The following is a 25,029-nucleotide window of genomic DNA, read 5'->3' on the forward strand; positions in this document are numbered from 1 at the left end:
ACATAAGGTGTGAAAATAAAACCTTTCCAGTGATTAAAAAGTTTTATGAACATTAGCACTGAACAAAACTAATCTATAACATAATTTTGAAGCCTGGTATAATTTTAAAAAACAGATCTTATTGAAAATTAAGAGAAAAAAACTACTAGGTAAATGAAGTAGAAGCAATGTGAAGTGTAAGTTTTCAGATTGTAAAATACCACGGTTATACCAGAGCAACTTGTAAAAATTTAGCTACAACAAGATACAAGTTCCTGACTCAACTTAGATGAAAGGTAAGATTTCATCAAGAGGAATAAAAATTACCTTTATGGTTTAGAATCCATGAAGTGTATAGTATTTTATCTTTAAAAGTAAACACATCTGTCATATAGGACACCTATATAAAATACTACCAAAATAAATTTCTACTTCAATAAAATTATTATCTCATTTGTCATTTATGTTCCTCAAGAATTAATAAAGGGCTAGGACTGACAATCTACTTTAGCACTATTTAGGGAATACAAGAAGACTATTTAAAACCTTCTCTTACAACTAGAGGCACTTATTCCTCACACAGAATAGGAAAACCACTTTTAAAAGCAGAGGCTGAAAAGCAAGTGATTTAATGAGAATTTATTCAAGAATGGGGGGGGGGTGCCAGAAAGTTTGAACAGAAAAATGGAATAAAGTTGTAGAGAGGTTAAAGGGAGGCCTCTCTCAAACTGCACTCTTATACAGATCAAAAACTAGAAATCCCCATCTCTACTTCCAGGATCAATTTAATACTAATCAGTCTGATACTCCAAAAGTCTTTTGGATTCATTTTGGAAAGTGCATTCTAAAATCCAAATTCTCCTTTTTTAAAAATGGGTAATTTCCTTCTCAATTGTCAAAAAAAAAAACTTTACATTTCTTTTTTATTTAAAGATTTATTCATTTTATTACAGCCAGATATACACAGAGCAGGAAAGACAGAGAGGAAGATCTTCCGTCCGATGATTCACTCCCCAAGTGAGCCGCAACGGGCCGGTGCTGCACCGATCCAAAGCCAGGAACCTGGAGCCTCTTCCAGGTCTCCCACGCGGGTGCAGGGTCCCAATGCATTGGGCTGTCCTCAACTGCTTTCCCAGGCCACACATAGGGAGCTGGATGGGAAGTGGAGCTGCTGGGATTAGAACCGGCACCCATATGGGATCCCGGGGCGTTCAAGGCGAGGACTTTAGCCACTAGGCCATGCTGCCAGGCCCTAAAAAAAATCTTTACATTTCAGTCTAAATTTTAAATTCAAAAAAAAGATCCCTGCACACCACCCCTCCAAAAAAAAAAAAAAAAAAAAAAAAACACCTACAGCAAGCCTCAGTTCACTGGATCTATGATCTATGTCACGTTGATTTATAACAGTTATTTCTTAAGGAGAAAAAAAGCACACACAGATGCAAACAATTACTCTATTTTTGTAGGCAACAAGTGAGGTGGGTGGTAACTGAGAAATTTTTTTAAAATCCTGTCACAATATTCTGTTTTTTCTTAAGAAACCCTTCTCACACAACAAACGTTTGCCACATCAGAGAATTTCCAGGGCCTGAAGCACCACTTTGATTCCAGACCGCTGCAGGCATTAGCAGGAGGTAATTAGGGTAAAAAGTTCAGCCACAGTTCCATGTCTAGAGTCCTGCCAGAAATAAATTTCCTCTCTAGTCACTGGTTTCTACTGTACCCTCCCTACGAATCATATTGAAAACACATTTATCTTTGTAGAGCTTGTTCCTCTTCTAATTAACTTTATGGCGTTTACAGTATTTAATAATTCAAAACGGCCCCAATTGCAGAAGTTTTATCTTTAATAGTGTGGGGGTATATTATCATTTTTCCAATACTGTCGCTGCGTTTGACAGCGGCTCACAAAAGTATGTGTTGCAGCTGTTTTCATGCAGCTTGCTGATCATCATAAGGGTTCATTTTACTTCCTTGCTTAAAAAAAGGTGCACAAACCAAAGCATTCTCCTTTTAAATTCTTCAAAACAGTGAAAAGGCTGATTAGAAAAAATTTAGAAAATATGACAGGAAGTGGTATTATTTTACAACATGCAAATTTATTGTGGTCCCTTATTTTTTCCCAAACAAAATATAACACACACACACAAATTAAAAATAAAAAATAAAAAATAATACACACATAAGTGCTTCTAAAAAGCAACTGCAAAATGCTGTCCCTTCTGCATTCCCACTTCTACAAGTGCATCTACCCACGCCCATGAGGAAGCTCTAATTAATACTTCAGTCATCTTACACTAAAAACAAGATTTTAACAAATTACACAAAAGGGAAAAAAAACACTTTTTACAGTAATTGTTTTCTAACACAAAATCAGCTCAAACTAAAGAAAAATTGTAATTCAATCAAATTGATTTTTGTTAGAGTTTCACAAACATTAAATCTTGCCTCCAGGATATTATATTAGTAGCGTGAACTGCCTTTTTGAGGCCAAGACACTTATTTTTGAAATAACACTATGTGTATAAACACAGATTCAAACAGGTTTTCTTTTTCAAAGTTTGCAGCGAAATACAAATCCAAAAGGAATTTACTGCATTTTTCCAAATTCTCTTCAAGTATTTGGACCCAAGGATCCTAAGGTATGGCTAACAGCATCACACACAAAAACAAAGGAAAATGTGGCCCTGTACCACCTGTACATAATGTAAAACTTGGGATTTTCCAGCACTATAAAACATTTCCTTTCCCATTTCACTCTGCACAATCTTATCTACAAAGTCACTGATGACCACTTTCTGTCCTTTCTCCCCTTATAATTTAAACGCCTTCAAGAATTTCTGTCATCTTCCAGAAAATTTCCAACTAATCTTGTGCCATAATATAACATTTATACTACTACTATTATAGACAGTATTTCAAAGGGGCCATAATGGCAATACTAGAAGAAAGTAGCAAATGCTTAGGGATGTTTGGTCTAGTAGTTAAGCCACTAACTAAAAGGCCACATCCAATATCAGAGTACCTGGGTTCAATCCATGGCTATGATTCCTAAGTCCAGTTTCCTGCTGATGTGGACCTCAGTGGGCAGCAATAATGGCTCAAATAATTGGGTTCTAGTTGTCCACGTGGGAGACTTGAACTGAATTCAGGGATTTCAGCTTCAGCCTGACCCATACATGGTAGTTGGTAGGAATATGGGTAATTAAACAGCAGATGCAATGTAATTTTCTCCTCCTTACCTAGTTATCTATCTCATAAGTAGGTTTAAGAAAACATTATAAAGCATTATAAATGACTTCTCTGGAATAAAGCACACTCATAATTTCAAATCACAATATTTTCAGGCACATCGATATAATAAATTATATACATTTACTCTGTAGTCCTAATTAATAATTCCATATACCCACAATAAACAAAAGCTTACAAAACAATAAGAAGAAGTTAGAAATATCCAAAACAACATAACTTCTTATCCAACAGGTATACTTCTGGTTATGTCTATTGACAGAAATGAACACCCAGAAAAAGGACAGAATTCATATCAACATTATTCACAGACCCAAAACAGCAAACTATCCATATAACAGCAGAGAAATATTGCCCTATCAGCATTATCTAATCACTGCCTATAATTATACACTTAACCAAACTATGTATTTTACTTGTTTATTATTACTCTCAATATGCTAGTATATCAGCTCTTCCAGAGCCTACTTTTTGTCTTCTTTATCGAGGTTTGTCTATTTTGATGTCACTGGCATCATGAAATGGGTAATTCTTTTCTATCAAGGACTGATTGGTATGTAATAGGATACTGTGTAGCATTCCTGACTACCCACCAGACAGCACATCAACACATTCATGTGAACACCAAAAATATTCCCACATACTATCATATCTTTTGGTACTTAAAATCATCCATTCCTTCTTCCCCTCCAGTCATAAATAACAGCTTAGATTAGTGCTCTAAGGTAGACTGATACACAATCTGTACCCAAAAATTCTTCTTGACACAATACACAGACCAGTTTCAGGGAAAAAAAATGAAAGAAACATCCAAATAGTTCTTTGGTGTTTCTAGATACAGAGCAAAAATGAGATCTACAGCAAACATTTTTAAGTTACATATCTAACATCATTAGCCCAATAGGATTATTTACATTTTATTTAGGCTGCACTGTACTTTCAGAATAAACTACCTCCATAGCCTTTGATTATAACAAGCTTAATCTTAATGTAAATTACCTTTCTCAAATCCTGATACTTTGATTTTTTTAAAATTACCAAACAATACAATTAGTGATATTTGGCAAGGTTTTATTCTGATGAAAAGCCATATAGTTGTATCAACCAAAGACCTCCCCCAAAATGCTTGAAATACTACATGTAGAAATTGTCACAGTTCTCTATAATGAACTGATTAATTACCTGCCTCAATTGTCTTTAAGATAATCATAACACAACAGTGATCAGACTTATTCACCATATTCAATGTGCTGTCCAACCAGAAGTAGAGGAAATGTTGCTGTGTGGAATTCCACAAACTCAAATCTATGCAGACGTTCTTTTTCTTTTGGTTTTTCTTTAATTTGCAAATCTTGTAATCTAAGGTTGAAGTTGAGTGAACCAATATTTAAACCAACAGAGCAATATCAGCCAAAAGCTCAATCTGTTTTCTATTTATATGTCAAGCCAGCACCCTTTTTTAGTGGCTGAAAAAAATCTATTGTTTTGAAATGATTACACAGAAACTGCAAGTCCTTTAGTAGTTTTATGAACCGGTTGTAGATAGAAGCTTTACTTTAAAAAGAACTAACTTAAGTTGTAGACAGAACAAATAACAATTCTGAATTCATGACACATCAAGCATTTTTAAAAGATTATTTATTTACTTGAAAGACACAATTACAGAGAGATTTTCCACCTGTTGGTTCACTCCCCAAATGGCTGCCAATGCCCATAGCTGGGCAAGGCAGAAGTCAAGACCGTGGCAAAACAAAGCCTAAAACTCCATTAGAGTTACCCAATAGGTGGCAGTGCCCAAGAATCTGGGGCATCTTCTGCTGCCTTCTCTGGTATTACAGACAGCTGGGCAGGAGTGAAGCAAAACTCAGTAATATTGAATGCTGGAATCACAACTGGGCAGTTTAACCCACTACCATCAAAATGCTAGCCCCATTTACATACTTTTAAAAATTGACTTCTTTTTATTTATTTGAAATACAGAGAGAGAAACAGAGAATCAGCAAAATCTCTGATTCACTTTGTTCAACCCACAAACTCATCTAAGCCTAAATCAAAGCCAGCAGGCAATAACTCAACCTAGGTCTCCGCTGAAGACGGCAGGGACCTAACTACTGGAACAACTGTCTGCTGTCTCACATGACACAAATCAATAGAAACCTGAAATTGGAAGTAGAGATGGGATCTGCACTCAGATATTTTGATACAGGATGCAGCACCCCCAGAAGTACAATAAACATCCATCCCATAATTTTAACTGAACACTAAAGTAACTTTGAACTGTGTGGTGACAAAGCATTGCGTAAGAACAATGCATTGCAAAAAAAAAAAAAAAAGAAACAAACTTTTTCTTTTGACTTAGGGCATGAAGAATGCTTTACGGGCCCGGCAGCATGGCCTAGCAGCTAAAGTCCTCGCCTTGAAAGCCCTGGGATCCCATATGGGCGCCAGTTCTAATCCCGGCAGCTCCACTTCCCATCCAGCGCCCTGCTTGTGGCCTGGGAAAGCAGTTGAGGACGGCCCAATGCATTGGGACCCTGCACCCGCGTGGGAGACCCAGAAGAGTTCCCAGGTTCCCGGCTTCGGATCAGCGCGCATCGGCCCGTTGCGGCTCACTTGGGGAGTGAATCATCGGATGGAGGAAGATCTTCCTCTCTGTCTCTCCTCCTCTGTGTATATCTGGCTGTAATAAAATGAATAAATCTTTAAAAAAAAAAAAAGAATGCTTTACAATGGGGGCATGAGAAAAGCATGGTGTGCTACGGCTATGTTAATTACATTTCCTGGAATAATGGCTTCATGGGTATATACAAATGTTAAAATTGATCAAGTTATACATTTAAAAAAGCATAGCTTATCATATTTCAATTTCACGTCTACTAAAGAATAAAGGCTGCTTTAGACAACGGAAGCTTAACACAATTTTTCAGGGAAGGTAAAAACTACTACATGCAGTACTAAAGTAGGCCACAAGGATGGACAAAAGCATGCATAAGCCACGTATAATGCTGGCACAGTAACATTTCTAGACTATACAAAGAGGCAAAGCACCCACCACACACACACACACACACACACACACACAAAATAAAAAAAGATTGAAGAATAAAAGTATTTTTGCACTATGTGTATGAATACCACATATATTGGCACTCATAAAACAACACACCCATACATACAAACTCCTGTCAGAGGGTGTTCTCTAATCATGCTTCAAATCTAACTCGAGTAACAAGAGATTCACCTAATACCTCCCAGAAGGTATTCAGTATCTAAAAACATTGCTTCTCTTAACTACGGTAAGAACTAAGAACAGTATTTACATGCAGCACAAATTTGTAAATAAAGGCAAGCAAAAGAATTGTCAATCAACCTAATTTACACAGCTAATAAATTAGCTCAAAGGTAACTGTTCTTTCCATTATTCTACAAATTCATCCATAGTTTGAGGGGTACCAATGAAAACTAAGGAGGACCAACTTTAGTTTAAACCTACACAAGAATAAAATTACAGAAAACAACAACTGATTCACAAATATCATCATAGCTAGAGGTTTTATGAGTTAACACACAAAAAAGCACTCACTGAGAGCCCAATATAACCCTAGATTTCTTTTCTAGACTTCTCCATTAAAACACACTCTATAGGCTACTCTCCTCTGATCTTGCGTTATGTCAGATTTTAGAAGTGTAAATATTTCCAGCCTAATGACCACGGAACTCTCCAATACTCAGTGGTAACAGGATTGGGAACAGGCCATGCTAGTCCAGCATGCAGAACCCCAAGGTGCACCCAAAAATAGGGTGAGGGCCAGACTGGTCCACAACGTTCACCAGCTCATACAAAAGCCAGGCTGAAGGGGGCAGATGATGCCAAGTAAGGGTCTAACACCAACCCACTAACATAGCTCCCACAGGTAAGCATGTGATTCAGGTCTGGATGTTAGGCCAGGCAAGCTTGCTCCACCCATCAGCAAGTGTGTGGGTTGGTTCTGGAGGGGGGCAGATCAAGGAAGGCAGGTTCAACCTTGGCTCACCAGCATCTGCATGTCCATTCTAACACTGAAACTTACCAGCTGGCAGATTAGGAGATGAGGCTTTTGGCCATTATTGCATCACAAGATAAAAGCCCCTGAGAGCAGTGTTAGCCAACTGATAAAGGAGATCAAGGGAAGAATCGTAGACCTTTTCTGCCCATCTGCCAGGCCCTCATTGGACACCAAACCTGCCTTCACCTTAATCTTGGATTTCTGATCCTATAGAAGCATGAGAAATTCCTATTATATATGAACTGTCCCAATGGTAGTATTTAGTTACAGTAGTTAGAAGGAACTATGACAGCAGGATTCTCTGACACAATACCTTACAAAGCTGAGCATGATTTCTATAATCTGATGACACCACCATGCAGTTTATCTTAACCTTTAAGTTCTATGATCAAGCTAAATTATATGTTTATTAGGTAAATGTGTACAGAATGGGATAACATACACATAGTACAAGCACATATTCATTAATAAAGAAAGCAATATCATAATACTATAAGAGAGAAAGACAAACACTGTTTACAATAGTAAAACACAATTCACCTATTTTTGCCACCATGTTTCTGCACATCATTATGCCAACTAATGTCAAATATTTTCCAAAAACAAAATCATCCGTGAATCATTCTACACAAAAACTAGGAGAGAGAGAAACCATCTTGTTTGAATATTCATTAGTTAAGTTTTTCCTAGAGCTGTTTCAGCAGGGCTCAGTTAGAAAACTAAGAGTAAGGAGAATTAATGGTCCTACACATGGCAGGATAAATGAAATCACATCAGATCTACTTTCACAAGAAGGAGACCTTATCCTCAGTAGGGAAATTTTGAAAACAGATCTGAGACGACGGGTGTTGCTCCCAGAAATCAAAACAAAGGATTTGAATTTATACAGGATCAGAGATAAAGCATCATAGAGAATACACATCAAAAATGGGAATGTGTCCCTTCAGAGTTTACTGGTAAATTAAACAAGAAAGCAGTATATTCCAAAAACTCAGAGGAATAGAGCCATCTGATATAAAACCCTACATTGGGACAGGCAGTCAGGCACAGATGGTTGGCCATCACTTGGGATGCCTGAATCACATATCAGAGTGCTTGCCTCCACTTCCAATCCAGCTTCCTGCTTTTACGCCTAGGATGCAACAAGTACTGGTTCAACATGCCACTCATGTAGGAGACTCAGATGAAGTTCCTGGCTCCTGGCATGACTATGTCCCAACCCATTCTGTCATAGGAACTTGGGAATGAGCCAACAGATACAACAACTTTATGTGTAATGATTTCTCACTGAAATACAACAAATATAAATAAGTAAAAAATTAAAAACACATTTTCTCTAAACAAAAAATTATAGAAAATGATTTTGTCTCAAAATAATAGTTCCTAGAATCTGCATCACAATGTAAAATAGATCCTAGAATTTACGTCACCAACTTTTACACAAAAAGTTAACATACACATACTCATTGAGATTAAACTATTCATCCACTATGCGATGTTACTCTTATGAAACAATTCTACACAGAAATTTCTGGCAAACACAAAACACATAACAGTTTAATTTGTTCTAACTGGATCACCAAATAGGTGAAAACAACATGCTTATTTTGACCAAACTTCTTGCATCAAAAGATAGAAAACAAGACAAAAGGAGAGGACAGACAAGAAGAGAACCGTGAACTATAACAAGAAACATTTACCCCAGCTCTGTATCCCATAAAATGATCTATGAATTTATTCAAATGTTGCTTTCTATTACCTATCAATAATTACTCTCAAAACTACCTAGCAGGCCCAGCACTGTAGCGTAGCAGCTAAAATCCTCACCTTGAACACACTGGGATTCCTTATGGGCACTGGTTCTTATCCCAGCAACCCACTTCCCATCGAGCTCCCTGCTTATGGCCTGGGAAAGCACTCGGAGACAACTCTGCGCCAGTATGACAGACCCAGCAAAGGCTCTAGGCTCCTGGCTTTAGATCAGATCAGATCAGATCAGCTCCACCCATTGCGGCCATATGGGGAGTGTATCATCAGATGGAAGATCTTCCTCTCTGTCTCTCCTCTGTGTATAACTGACTTTGCAATAAAAATAAATAGATCTTAAAAATTAAAAAAACTACCTAGCAAGCAATTCAGACAGGGCCCAGCACAGTAGCCTAGTGGCTAAAGTCCTCACCTTGCACGTAATGGGATCCCATATAGGCACCAGTTTGTGTTCCAGCACTGCTGCACTTTCTATCCAACTCCCTGCATATGGCCTTGGAAAGCAGTCAAGGACAGCCCAAAACCTGGGAATCCTGCACTCATGTGGAAGACCCAAAATAAGCTCCTGGCTCCTGGCTTTGGATCAGCTCAGTTTCACTCATTGTGGCCACTTGGGGAGTGAATTAACAGACAGAAGACCTTTCTCTCTGTCGCTCCTTCTCTCTGTAAATTTGACTTTCCAATAAAAATAAATAAATCTTTTTAAAAATGATTCAAACATATTAGAAACATTGACAAAATCATTTCTGAACTGCAAAATGGTTTATGAAAAGCAAAAACAGACTTAGGAAGAGGAGGAAAATTTATAGGAAATCATTACAAATATTACACTAGTTATTTTAGTCATAATCATCTTCATTATCTCTATGATGATTAATTTCATGTGCCAACTAGAACACTGTACACCAAGATATTTGTTTAGGATAAAAATAAAACGTAGATCAGTAGAGCTGGAGTAAACCAGACTCTCCCCAAATATGTGGGTTAATGACATTCAATCAGCTAAAAGTTTTTACAGGAAAAAAAAAAACTGGCATACTCAGAGGAAGAGACAATTCTGCCCTTATCCTGGAATCACACCTCTTCCTACAGCCCTCCAACCTCCTCTGTATATTTGGACTAAACAACTTTCTCTCTCTCTTTCTCACACACACACACACACACTTGACCACCCTGAATCAATAAACGATTTAATAACCACACTATCATTCTTTTTGAGCTTATTTTATGACAAGTGGTATCTCAATAAATAAAATCCGTAAAAACAATCTCCTTAATCACAGTTAGCAAGACTGATTAGGAACAAAAAAAAAATCTTCTAAGACCTGCCAAGCAAGCCTATATGCATGTAGTTGAAATTCATCTAATACATTCTTCCATGGGGCTTTCATATACCACCACATATGCACCTGCAAAACTGAAGTCAACAAATACTTCATCACAGCAGCATACCCCTTTTCTCTATAGTTTCTGTTCATATTCAGCTCCCTTTTGAATACTTAAGTTCCTTTGTCTTTTTAAAGCATCTTTTTACAGTAATTTCATGTATTTGAAAGGCAGAGTTTTACAGAAAGGGGACAAGGAATTAGAGATCTTCCATCCACTGGTTCACTTATCAAATGGCCAAAACTGCTGAGGCATGGCCAGGCCAAAGTCAGAAGCCTGGAGCTTCTTCCGGGTCTGCCATCTACTTGCAGGAGCCCAAGCACTTGAGCCATCTTTTACTGATTTCCCAGGTGCATTAACAGGGAGCTGGGTTAGAAGAAAAGCATCCAGGACCCAAATCAGTGCCTGTTTGGGATGCCAGCACTGCAGAAAGCAGATGGCTTACATAATTATGCTACAATGTCGACCCTCTCTCACATTTCCTATGTAAGCTTTAATCAGGTGACAAATTCCTCTCATGAATGTTCTAATATTCCATATCTTTCCCACTTCAAAATTCCAACTTCATTTTCACAAACTTTCTAAACCCTAGCTCTAGCCTTTGTGTCTATCGAATTACTATTGTCACGCTTTTCATTGATTCATTAGGGACTGGCCATTTCATTACATGATCGTAACTATAATATCTGCTTTAAAACCCTTCTCTGCAATTTTTAACACTGAGATACCATATGCATCACCTACCTTTTCTTTTCTTGACATTCCTTTTTCTCAATACGTATTATATTTCAAGCAAGCATTTTATGTAATATTTTATGACAACTTGAAAACCTATCTTGTTCCACATACAAATAATGATCAGTATTATTTGTTTGGATTTAGTTCTTTATCTTAAAGGCTGGTGTTGGGGTAACTGACCTGTGTTTTTATATCGTAGTGGTAGGCCAGTGATTCAACAGCAGAGTTGCTCAGGTTGCTGTCCTTTGATCAAAGGATATGAACATACTCAAGACTATCCAGATTTATCTTACACCTGTAACTTTCCATGTCTCCTTTATACTTGCACGAAGCATCAGGTAACCAACCTTAAACTGAAGAAGCCACTGGCCCTGAAAACTCACATGACAAGCACATTAACTTTCAGACTATTCCCCCAGGAACAGCCAATACCTGTGTCTCCTAGTTGAGTGAACATTTTTAAAACCACAGAAAACAGTGTGTTAACCTAACCCACACAATATTCCCCACTTTTTATGAACTTCCATACCAAATGAGCACAGAAGAGAGAATGGGATGGACACAGCTGCAACCATAAATGCCATACATCACCACTTAAATTTAACAGCTTCTCAACTCTAAACTCTTTTCACATCAAAGTATTATTTCTTTGGTAGAATTCCACAGAGCTGCAAGAACTGTTCTTTAATTTGTTTGAAAAGGTAAATAGTTCTGAGTCATAAAGTCCCATCATTAAATGTATTCATTCCAGTTTCTGTTTCACTGTTGAAAATTCATAACTTTCCATGGAATTCCTTCTTATTCTTCTATATCTACTATAATAATTTTAATTCTTGGAGATACAAACTACATGACTACTTCTCCAAATAAGGCCTCTTCTGTTAATCCATAAACACTGAACCCTACTTTCTCTTAATTGCTATTATACATCACCAATTCATGATCACTTTGTGTGTATCATACTTTTTATGTCAACCATGTTTTTAAATCTTGGGCATACAGAAATTGGTTTTCACATTTTTGCATTCTTATCCAATACCTAACATAGTGTTGAGTACATGATAAACTCTCAGTGACATCACACTTAGCCTTTTTAATATTTAGTTATTCATCATTTGCAAGTCAGAGTTACACAGTGCAAAACACACACACACAAGGAAGCAAGGGAGATAGGTATCTTCTATCTGCAGGTTCACTCCTCAATGGCTACTATAGCCAGGGCCAAGCCAGGCTAAAGTCAGGAGCCAGAAGCCTCTTCCAGGTTTCCCACATAGATAGCAGGAGCCCAAGGACTTTGGCCATCTTCTGCTACCTTCCTGGGCACTTTATTTTATTTAAATATTTTTTCATTTTTATTGGAAATACCAATTTTACAGAGAGAAGGAGAGACAGAGAGAAAGAACTTTCATTTACTGGTTCACTCCCCAAATGGCCACAACAGTCAGAGCTGAGCAGAATCAAAGCCTGGAGCTTGTTCCAGGTCTCCCACATGGATGCAGGGTCTCAAGGCTTTGGGCCATTCTCTACTACTTTCCCAGGTCATAAGCAGGAAGCTGGATGGGAAGTAGAGTAGCCAGGACATGAAGAGGCACCCATAGGAGATGCTGGAACTTGCAGGTAGAGGATTACCCATTTAGCCACTTTAACAGACCCTCCCAGGAAGCTTGACAGAAACAGTAACAGCCATAACTCAACTAACATGCATATACAATGCCAATGTTAAAGGTGGTAGTCTCTCAATCATATTTACTTCTGCCTTAAAATTTATTCTTGAGGGCATTTGTTATTAATCCTGTAAAATAAAAACATGTCATTTGGAAACAAGAGTCCATTATCTAGGGCAGACATCTAGCCTAGTGGTTAAAGATATTCATTTCCTATTCAGAGTACCTGGGTTCAATATCTTCCTCCAGCTCCTGAGTTACTAACGCACATCTTGCAAGGTAGCAGTAATAGTTCAAGTGACTGGGTTTCTGCCTCTCATTTAGGAGATATACACTGAGTTACCAATATCCAGTTTTGTTTTGTTTTTTATTATTTTATATTACTTTTCCTTAGACTCTCCCCCTTTCCCAAATCCCTTCCTTCTCCCCCCCCATATTACAATAATCCCATTTTAATCTCTTCCCAGTTCCAACCTCTACAGGCATATGGGGTATGAAACAGCAGATAGAAGATTTCTGCTCTCTTATTTTCTTTCTCACTCTCTACCTCAATAATGGTTTTTTTTTTTAATTTTAACTCCAAAAAGCAGGACTTAAAAAAAAAAAGATACCATGATCCAAACATGTTACAGCATGTTCACACACATCCTTTTCCCAAGCCCCAAGTTCTAAAACATACACTATGATCTAGAAATACGTGAGAGATTCGCCCTTGCCTGCCTAATATCCATTCAGTTACCTTCTGTACCATTCAAAGCCTTAGTCATTTTCCAGTAATCCCTGCAGCTAAGAATTCAAGTTAAGGAGATGATATAAGTGAAAACAGTGAACAGTTCAGGTCATTAGGGAAAAGGGTCACAATAGAGGAGCATATTAAAGGTGGATCTCTGAGGACATCACAGACCCATGACACTAAGCACAGATTGCCTATCAACATACTTCGAAGTACAAGATTTGTGTAGACTACTGTTTATAACTTTACAAGCAATTGAATATAATTTATAATTACAGTTAGTTAAGAAAAAGTCACTACACAAACTCCAGCACAAAAGCAACTCTATTAAAAACACAAGCTAAAAAGATGGCCTCAATAATGATAATTTTCTATTCTAAGACTACAGTCTGATCTGTTGCTAGCCTTCTACTGTCTGCTGCTATGACCCTGTATATATATATATAAAGATAGTAAAAAAAAAAAAAAAAAAAAAAAACGGGCCCGGTGCGGTAGTCTAGTGGCTAAAGTCCTTGCCTTCAATATGCCAGGATCCCATATGAGCACCAGTTCTAATCCCAGTGGTATTGCTTCCCATCCAGCTCCCTGCCTGTGGCCTAGGAAAGCAGTTGAGGATGGCCCAAAGCGTTGGGACCTTGCAGCCACGTGGGATACCCAGAAGAAGCTGCTGGCTCCTGGCTTCAGATTGGCTTGGCTCCAGCCATTGCGGCCACTTAGGAAGTGAACCAGCTGACAGAAGGTCTTTCTCTCTTTATATCTGACTTTCCAATAAAAATAAAATAAATCTTCCCAAAAAAGTAAAAAAAAAAAAAAAAAAAGAAATTAAGTCTTATAACCTAGTAACAAGTTTTATTTTTGTCTGAGAATTTAGTCTTACAGGTGCAATAATTTTAAGACAGTTTTCCTCTCTGAAATAATGAAAATTTGCAACAAACAAATCAATCTTTTAAATATCCTTACCCAGATGATCCAGTGCTCTTACAAACACCAAGGAGAGGTCTTTTCTCAGCAAAGCTATCACACTTTTGAGCACCTGTTTAGGAGAATAAAAACAAATGCAATCTCTAAGAAAGATTCTTTTATATCCACCATTATTTTCATGTTTTCACATATTTGCAACAGAAAATATGGAAATAGTCATTACAAATGATACAATTTATGCACCTGATTGGACAGAGAGAAAGGCTAAATAAACCTGTCATCGCTAAAAATTAAACTAGCATTTTAACATTTCAATCCTATGCACATTCAAACGAAACCATGTTCCCCTCCATCAACTAATTAACCAAAAGTAGTACGTTCTTACTACCAACACTCTATCAAGTAAGTTTAAAACAGAAAATAAAAATAAAATTGAAGAGCATGTTTATTTACATATAGAGACTAAAGAATACTAAACAAAATACTAGTGAACTAAACATTAATACATGAGAAAGAAAACTTAAAACCAACTTAGATTTACGAATAGAAATAGTTTCACATTATAAATTTTAGAATGTAAATTACCATCTTAATGTTTCAACATATGTAGAGAAAGCATAGACTTAAATTCTTCATAAAACCATAACAAAATAAAACAGAAACATTAAGTTTTCCTAACTGAATTATGATTATCTACAAACAACCCATAGCAAAAGTCATCAAATGTCTCAGAGTATTCCTATCAAAATCATTTACAACAACACCCAATTATCCTACTCTTATTCAACACCAGTAGCTGTAGTCAACATAATAAATTAGTTCAACATTACTGTTGGATATAAAATCAACATATTATCCACAGTAAGAAGAAATCGGGATATGTGAACAAAACTATGAAAAGATCTAAACCTCACACACAAGAGACATGTCTTCAAACTGTAATGATCTAAAGGAGTTTGTGGTATGCCAATTCAAAAACATGCTGCTTTAGCATACTGACTATTTTCAGGTAATGGCACTTGAAAAACAACAGTTTTACGAAGAGTACAATGACCTCCTTTTGCTTCCTGAAACCAAGAAAAGAAATGGCCACGTAAAAGATGCCATCTTTGTACCAGAAGAAACATTCTAATTACCAGAAATAGAGTAGAAGAGAGAATTCAGCGCCCACACGCTCAGACACACACACACACACACACACACACACACACACACAAATACACACACGCACATTTTGTTAAAGGCCCAGCGGCATGGCCTAGCTGCTAAAGTCCTCGCCTTGAACACGCCAGGATCCCATATGGACACCAGTTCTGATCCCAGGTGCTCCACTTCCCATCCAGCTCCCTGCTTGTGGCCTGGGAAAGCAGTTGAGGATGGTCCAAAGCCTTGGGAACCTGCACCCACGTGGGAGACCCAGGAAGAAGCTGCTGGCTCCTGGCTTTGGATCGACGCAGCACCGGCCGATGCGGCCACTTGTGGAGTGAATCATGGGATGGAAATCTTCCTCTCTGTCTTTCCTCTCTGTATGTCTGCCTTTCCAATAAAAATAAATAAATCTTTAAAAAACTTTGTTAAATAAGATTTACCTTCCTATATATTTTTTCCCAAAATGGTACTGCTCAACCCAGTATATAAGCACTTACACTTAAGTCTCTTACTTAAGGTTATACACTTCTAGCAAGAACTTCCACATACATACAAAATTTTAGTAAAAATTTGTGTTTCTCCTCTCTATCATAAATTAGCGTACACTCACGTTTAGTCAAAAGACACTGAGAGGTCAAAGAGAAAAAGTTAAATCCCCTACAGTACTAGAGTTCTAATTTATTAAGATTTCCTGCTTTGTATAAAGAAATAATAAAATATTAACCAGTAAACTAACATTGATAGCTGGGATGAAGATCACAAATTCGAAGGGAGAAAAGAAAGTAGTTAATAAAACAATAGTAGCTACAAATAGCAAGTTGTAAGCAGGAGTCATAATAGGATTCATAGTACTTTGAGTTTATTTTGAGTTCTCCTCTATATTGACACACACTGACATAACAACTTTTTGAACAACTCAAATGCATGATAAAATTCTCTCACCATATTAATCAAAAGCATAAAGTTAAATATTCTTGAATCCAAAAATTTCATAACTAGCATTTTCTCCTACACATAAACTCAAGAATGACAAAAATAACTGATAGCCTACTATTACTCACTACAGCACTCTCTGCAAAGTACTAAAATAATTCAAGTATATAATGAAATATTTCTGACAACAATGACAGAACAGAATGAAGTAAGATGCCACAAAAGTTAAAATACCATTTGCACAGGGCTGGTGTAGATGGTGCAAGAGGTTAAACAGCTACCTGCACGCCTACATTCCATATGGAATTACCAGTTCAAGTTCCTACTGCTCCAATTTCCACCCAGCTCTCTGCTAATGCTCCTAAGAAACCAAAGGATAATGGCCCAGCCCAAATTCAACGTTTGCCACCCATGTAAGAAAGCCATATGAAGTTCTGGCTCGTGGCTTTGGCCTGGACCCGTTCTATAGATTCTGGTCTCTGTCTCTCCTTCTTAATGAATAAATAAAAGATTAAATTTTTAAAAAGCCTGTTGGGTTGCCTAAATTCAGGACCAGACTCCCTGGGTTCAAGGAATGGAGTTGCTTCCCAACTCTCTGCTTCTGCTAACATACACCTTGAGAGGCAGTAGATGAATGCTCAAGTACTTGGGTCCTTGTCACCCATGCAGATGACCTGGATTGACTTCTAATCTCTTTAGACTCTAGCAACCCTAGCTGTTACTGGCATTTGCGGTGTGAACCAACAGATGGAAGATTTCTCTCTCTGGCATTCAAATAAATCAATAGATGGATGGACGGATGAATGGAAGGAAGGAAGGAAGGAAGGAAGGAAGGAAGGAAGGAAGGAAGGAAGGAAGGAAAGAAAGAAGGAAAGAATGAAGGAAGGGAGGGAGGGAGGAAAGGATGGAGGGAGAAAAGGAGGGAGGGAGGGAAGAAGGGAGGGAGGGAAAAAGGGAGAGAAGAGAAAAACAGGGAAAGGGAGAGGATGGGAGAGGAAGGGAAAAGAGAAAAGAGGAAAGGAGAGAAGAGAACAGAGGAGAGCAGAGAAGAACAAAAAAAAGGTAAAGAACAAAGTAAAACAGGCATTTGAGCCTGGCCACAAAGCTGGTTGAGCTGCCAATTTGGACGCACAAAACCTACTTCGCAGTGCCTGGTTAGATGTATGCCTCTGACTCGTGACTACAGCTTCCTGCTAATGCAGACCTTGGGAGGCAGCAGCAGTGACTCCCGTAAATAGGTTCCTGACTCCTACCTATATAACAGTCATGCAATGGATGTTTGAGCGAACTTGAAAGGGTGGGTCACTAGATTAAAACACACTTTCTTTTGGGGCCCAGTGGCGTGGCCTAGTGGCTAAAGTCCTCGCCTTGAACGCCCCGGGATCCCATATGGGCGCCGGTTCTAATCCCGGCAGCTCCACTTCCCATCCAGCTCCCTGCTTTTGGCCTGGGAAAGCAGTCGAGGACGGCCCAATGCATTGGGACCCTGCACCCGCGTGGGAGACCCGGAAGAGGTTCCTGGTTCCCGGCTTCAGATCAGCGCAGCACCGGCCGTTGCACTCACTTGGGGAGTGAATCATCGGATGGAGGAAGATCTTCCTCTCTGTCTCTCCTCCTCTCTGTATATCTGACTTTGTAATACAATAAATAAATCTTTTAAAAAAAAACTCTTTCTTCTTACATCTTTAATTAAATTTTAAAAATTAAGTACTCAATGAATTATAGAAGAAACAAAGTTGAAAAAGGAAGATATACAATAGTAAACCATATTTCAATTAAGGATGGAGAAAAAAACAACGGTTTTTATATAAACCAATACCTCCAAACTCTACAAGACACATCAAAAAATATTTCTCCATGGGAGACAAAGGAAGATATGAGAGATGAAGAGGAGTAAGAGGGATTAAAACATTGTTATCAACAAGTTAGGCTTTTTAGTTTTCAAATGGGGTGACTATACAAATATACCCCCAATGTCTCCGTTTGGCTGTTATATGCAGACACAAACATTACACAAAAGTGTTTTTTCCAACTTTGGAAGTAAGTGAGTAGTCTGACAACATGTATTTCATTTTCTCCATTCTGAGACATGTTATGAAACAGAATTTTAAAATACAATTTAAAAAATAACAACCCCACCAAATTTAGGAAATAGAAGACAAATGACTGACTTTGCAGTCTTGAATAAAAGAAAATATTGGAAGAAAAAAAAAACCTGAGATTGAAATAACACTAAAGGATTTTTTTAATATTTATTTTTATTGGAAAGGCAGATTTACAGAGAGAAGGACAAACAGAGAAAAAGATCTTCCATCAGCTGGTTCACTCCCCAAGTGGCTGCAGTGGCCAGAGCTGACTGAGCCTTTCTAAAGCCAGGAGCTTCTTCTGGGTCTCCCACATGGGTGCAGGGTCCTAAGGCTCCGGCAATCCTCCAGTGCTTTCCCAGGCCATAAGCACAGAGCTGGATAGGAAGTGGAGCAACTGGGACAAGAACCAGCATCCATATGGGATCCCGTTGCATTCAAGGGGACGATTTAGCCACTAGGCTATCGTGCCACGCCCACACTACAGGATCTTTAATAGGCATATGAACTGATAATGCCAATACATCTGAGACAGAATGTGAAAGATGAAGCTAAAATAAAGGGGTGAGGATTTGTTGTAGGCCATTTGAAAAACACTCAGATTCCAAGACCTTTGCTCAGGTAATTCATGCTTCTCATTCTAACAAAGGACTTAAAGGCTGTTGTCCAAGCATGGCTACATCAAAGTAGATTGGGTAGAAGGTAACTAAAACACACCAAAAAGAAAGAAAGAGAGAGAGAGAGAGAGAGAGAGAGAGAGAGAGAGAGAGAGAGAGAGAGAGGATTGAATCACAGCATTTACACTTAATATTAAAGCAGCTGTGCCCCATCTCCATATTCCTTCTTACAGAACATAGAACTTTGTGCCCTGGGCAGCAGCTGCTTCTTCACAGAATTTAACAAGTTCATAAGCAAAAACTAAAATATGTTATCCATTAGAAAGCTCCAACAAACAACACAACTGAGGTATTACACTGTTATATTGTGAAGAACTCAAATGTAAAGCTTTCAGTGTACCACTGATAATCATATCCAGACAGCCAAGGATTAACAGTCATCTGGAAAACTGAGAAGCACTACACAGGAAGAAAATAACAAAAATAATATCATCATTAATCATTCCCATGATATAAGATTTTACAGGCATGGAACCACAAAAGTACAATGAAAATCGGATGTGTAAACATTAAAAGAGAGTTCTTGCAAATTAAAAAAACAAGATTGATATTACTTAAAATCTCAACACAACTAAGTTAAGGTAAATTTCCCAGAGAGAAGAACAAACATAAAAGAGAAAACAGCATTTGTAAACTGTTAAAAAAAAAAAAAAGAAAGAAAGAACAGGATCAAATATTCAGTTTACAAATAACAAGAATTCTAAAATGAGAACAGAGAAAATTATCCATGAAATAATTCAAAATTTTTCCCTTAACTAAAGAGTATGAGTTCATAAAAACTAGCAGGATTGAACAGTACATCATTGGGATATGCAATTTCAGAACCTTCTTCAAGAACAAGAGAAAAATCTGGTTGTTTATAGGATCAAAATTTCAACCAAGTACTCTAGCTTTAAATGATTTCAATAAGGGTGTACATTTGGCCTAACAGTTAAGATGCCCACAGCTCTTATCGAAGTGCCAAGGTTTAGTATACACTTCTGGCTGCTGACTTCATACAAGTGCAGAAACTAAGAGGCAGCAGTGATGGCTTCAGTAATGAGGTTCCTCACTCTCCCACCTTCTACAGTCAGAGTGACCTTGTAGACATTTGGGGAATGGACTGAGAGATAAACATTCTTCTTCTCTCCCTCCTGAATAAATAAATTACTTTTGGACTGATGTAAACATAGCTTATGACAAAAACACACAGCAAAAATCAGACAGAATGAATGCTAAATTCAGAAGACAAGATGTCCACTCTCATCCCAATTATTCAACACAACACTACAAGCTCTACCAGCCTAAACAGGGCAACAAATAAAATAAAAGGCATCAAACTAGAAGATAAACATACGAAAATATACTAGCAATGAATACATGAAAGCTGAGATTTAAAATACAATGCCATTGATACTTGCTGGAAAAAAAGCCTGAAAATACTCCAGAAAAGAGGTGGGTATTGTAACAAGGTAGCTACCACTTGGAATACATGCAATCCATATCAGAGTATCAAATTAAAATCATAGGTACACCACTTCCAATCCATCAGTCTGGTACTGCAAACACACACACACACACACACACACACACAATGGAGGCCATTTTACTGGGTTAAGGTGCTGCCTGAAATGTCAGTAACCCATATCAGATTGTCAATTTGAATCCTGGCTGCTCAATTTACAATCCAACTCTGTGCTACTGGGTCTTGAAAAACAGCAGAAGATGGCTCAAGTACACAGCCCCTGCTAGCCATGTAGGAAACTCAAATGGACCTCCAGAATCATATTGTTGTCAGCATCTGGGGAACAATCAAAGAAAGAATGATTCTCTCTCCCTCTCTCTGGGAATAATTGAAGATTCTTTCTCCATCTCTCTCTCCTTCCCTCCCTCCCTTCTATCTCTGCTGTTCTGCTTTTTCAATAATATAAATAAATCTTCTCTTAAAATGTTTTATAAGGGTTGACATTGTGGCACAGCAAGTAAAGCCAACACCTGTAATGCTGGCTTCCCTTATGGGCATTAGTTCATGCCCTGGCTGTTCAATTTCCAATCCAGTTCCCAGACACTGGCCTAGGAAAGCAGTGAAAAATGGCCCAAGAACATGCACCGCTTCCACCCATATTGGAGACCCAGAAGAAACTCGTGGCTCCTGGCTTGTTGCAGTCATTTTGGAAGTGAACAGATGGAAGACTGATCAATGATATGGCACATACTATATACCGGAATGATTTTCTCATCCTAAAAAAAAAAAAAAAACTGTCAGAGATGGTCTGTGGTGTAGGTAGCAGGAACCTACAGTGCCAGCATTCCATATGTGTACTGGTTCAAGTCACAGCTGTTCCACTTTCAATCCATCTCCCTGTTAATGAACTTGGGACGTAAGCGGAGGACAGTCAAGTCCTTGGGTCCCCATACTCATATAGGAGACCTAGAAGAAACTCCTAACTCTCGCCTGGCCCAACCTAGGTAATTACTGTGACTTAAATCAAAGAATGAAAGATGCCACTTTCTGTCTCTCCCTACCTCTCTTCGTATAACTCTGCCTTTCAAATAAATATTTTTTTAATGTTCTATTGCACAAAACAGAAGCATCTTCAGAACTGTATAAGTGAAACAAACCAAATATAAAACAGAAAACACTGTGGGGCTGCCACCATGGCTTTCATCTGTTGTGCAGGCACACCACATGGGCACCAGTTCAAGTTAAAGCTGCTCCACTTCCCATCCAGCTCTTTTCTCATAGCCTGGAAAAGCAGTAGAGGACGGCCCAAAGCCTTGGGACGCTGCACCCATGTGGGAGACCTGGGAAAAGCTCCTGATTCCTGCCTTCAGATTGGCTCAGCTTCAGCCACTGCAGTCATTTGGGGAGTGAACCAGTAAATGGAAGATCTTTCTGTCCTCATTCTCTCTGTAAATCTGCCTTTCCAAAGAAAATAAATAAACCATAAAAAAAAAGAAAAGAAAGACACTGTAGTATTACATTAAGTATAGAAAGTTGTCAAACTCACTGAAAAAAGTAAAATGATGGGAGCAGAAGGAACAGATGACTATGGAGCTATGCAATAAAATTACACAAAATGAAAAAATTCTAGAGCTCTGGCATAAAACAATGCATCCTGGAAGATAATTGTGATAGCAAATTTTATTATTTTTATCACAATACTAAGACATTTTATGTTACCCAAATTGCTTGTACAGATAGAGGGCTATTTAATATACATAACATATTGAATTATATTAAAACATAGGAAAAATGCCTATATCAGTATAGAAATTTACCTTTTATAAATACAGCAAGATCACATGAAGGTAAAGCAGCCAAGTGGCTTCAGATCTCTTTTTGTGTCATATCATAAGCGAGAGTGGTAAAAAGAATTTTGTAATGTTAACAGTAAATGTTACTGGAGAGCTCTCCAGAAATAATGAGATTAATTCAAATGAGGACAAGTTAACAGTGACACATGGAGATTGTGACTTAACAAAATGGTACTTTCTGTGATCATAACGATACTTGAAAATTCAAGATAACAAAAAATCCATTATCTTAAAGAAACCAGTCTGCATTGTCAACATGAGATGGACAGAGATCAAAACTAATCACGCAGTAAATATTCATCAACAAAATTCTGTATAATTCAGTTTGTAGAACTGTATAACAATCACTGCCACAAGAAATCTAAGCTGGAGCCAGCATGGCACAGCACGTAAAGCCACAGCCTGCAATTCCTGCATTCCATATGGGCACAGGATCGTGTTGTATCTGAGCTGCTCCACCTCCAATCAAGCTCCTAGCTAATGGCCTGGAAAAAGCAGTGGAAGATGACCCAAGTGCCTAGACCCCTATTACCCACATGGAAAACTTGGGAAAAAAAACTCTTAGTTCCTGGCTTCACCCTGGCCTAGCCCCAGCCATGTGGCCATCTGAGCAGGGAACCAGTAGATCAAAGATTTCTGTATCTCTACCTCTCACTGTTTCTGTAAGCCTGACTTTCAAACAAATAAATCTTAAAAAACAAATTAACAAAACGAAAGATACCTATGCCAATGTTTTGAGAAAGCATCAGGAATACATTTGTTCACACATTATTTACCATGATTGTAAACCACTACCACTGCTAGGCAGATCAATCAGAGCTCACAATTAACAATAGGAGTTTTCATCCAAGTACAAGTTACAAATTAACAGGTCCAAAAGTTACAGTATTTATGTTCCAGATTAATTATAACAAACGTCATACATACAAGGCCAATTCTTTGCTCCTACATATTTCACCTTCACCTTTAACAATACCAATTTTTGTTCTACTTCCTGATCTTTACAAAGTCTTATGGTTTGTGCCTATGTCATACCTACCAATTTGGTACCTTGAAAAATGAAACATCAGGTTTTGAACATACAAATAATACTGGCAAGAATGGTTTGATTGTTTTGCTTTATACAAACCTAAATTGATGATCTCCATTAATTTCTAACACATTACTACTGGTATTTAAGTACTACAGACTGTGTCTTTACAGGTCAGCCACATAATACTAGATTTACACTATGCATGAGTAGTCAGAAAAGCAAAAATTTTGAACTATAAATCAAAAGCCCTAATTGGACAGTAAAAACCCAGAAGCAGTTACTAGATTATCCATGTAAAGTCCAGAGTACATAATAAACAAATGCTAACAACTTCAAAATAACTGGAGGCATGACTGTTTTTTTATTTTGTTTTTTTTTTCCTCTGAGGCATGCCCTTTTGTTCAAAGTTACAGAGCAAAACAAAATGTTAACTCTCATTTGAATAGTTTTATTGTGAATAAACACAACTAACAAAATGTTAGTATAAAAATTCTAGAACCTCATGAACATTATAACTACTAGCCTGTTTTTTCCTTGCAGTATAAATAGCAGCATGTACTTCTCAGGATGTTTAATGGAGTCAGCACCCTCCCATAAAGTAATCCTCCAAATTGCAGTGGATTAACATTTTATATATAAAATTCTGTGTTTATTTGCATGCACAATAGGGAGAATGACGTTACACACACCTGTTCTACAGTATTTAACAGAATGTACCATGATGATTGAAATGAAAAGCGGCTAGCTAAATCCCTCAAATATAAAAACTATTGCAATCCTGTTGCAAAGTCCTTTTGTTAAACTCCTTTTATTCTAAATCCTTTTAATTCTGTCCTATAACACTAAAACATTTATAAAAAGCTTAAAATCCTAATAAATCACACAATTAAAGTAATGAAAACGGAGTTGGCCACAAAGTCACCAACTCCTCTACCACTCAATAAAATATAAAACACTTTGCTTGTCAGAAAATGTTAAATAATATCTCCTACCACATACACCATCGTAAACTCATTTAACCTGAAGAATTTAAGCCCATAAATCAGCCTTAAAGATTTCAACATATCAAATGGAAATGGTTTTTGCCAATGTTCAAAAACTGATCCAGGGGCAAATAAAAATCCAAGTGATAATGAAATATCCCAACTTGATTCTTTTGATGTTGAGGATGATGTCCTGAATTTCCATTAAGAAACTCTTCCCGTGATAATTCCATCAAAAATTTAAGTTCCTTTTATCATCTAAACCATTTGCAAACCTTTTGTTTCGTTTTGTACACTGCTGGAATTACTTTCATTAAAATACACTTGGTTCATTTTGTCTTCATCAAATTTTACTTGTAGAGTAGCTCAAATTGTAAACACAAAAAT

General features: G+C 37.6%; 1 protein-coding gene across 6 annotated transcripts in view; it reads right to left on the reverse strand.

Annotated features, from left to right (window-relative positions):
* Positions 1-25,029, reverse strand: part of BCAS3 (BCAS3 microtubule associated cell migration factor) — a 546,677-nt gene that overhangs the window by 447,665 nt on the left and 73,983 nt on the right. For all 6 annotated transcript variants that reach the window (XM_058675591.1, XM_058675590.1, XM_058675592.1 and 3 more), the window contains one exon: positions 14,526-14,598. In XM_058675591.1, coding sequence (XP_058531574.1) covers positions 14,526-14,598 — 73 coding nt within the window. The remainder of the gene's footprint in view (positions 1-14,525; positions 14,599-25,029) is intronic.

This window comes from Ochotona princeps, chromosome 17, assembly GCF_030435755.1.
Source record: "Ochotona princeps isolate mOchPri1 chromosome 17, mOchPri1.hap1, whole genome shotgun sequence".
In the NCBI taxonomy this organism is placed as follows: Eukaryota; Metazoa; Chordata; class Mammalia; order Lagomorpha; family Ochotonidae; genus Ochotona; species Ochotona princeps.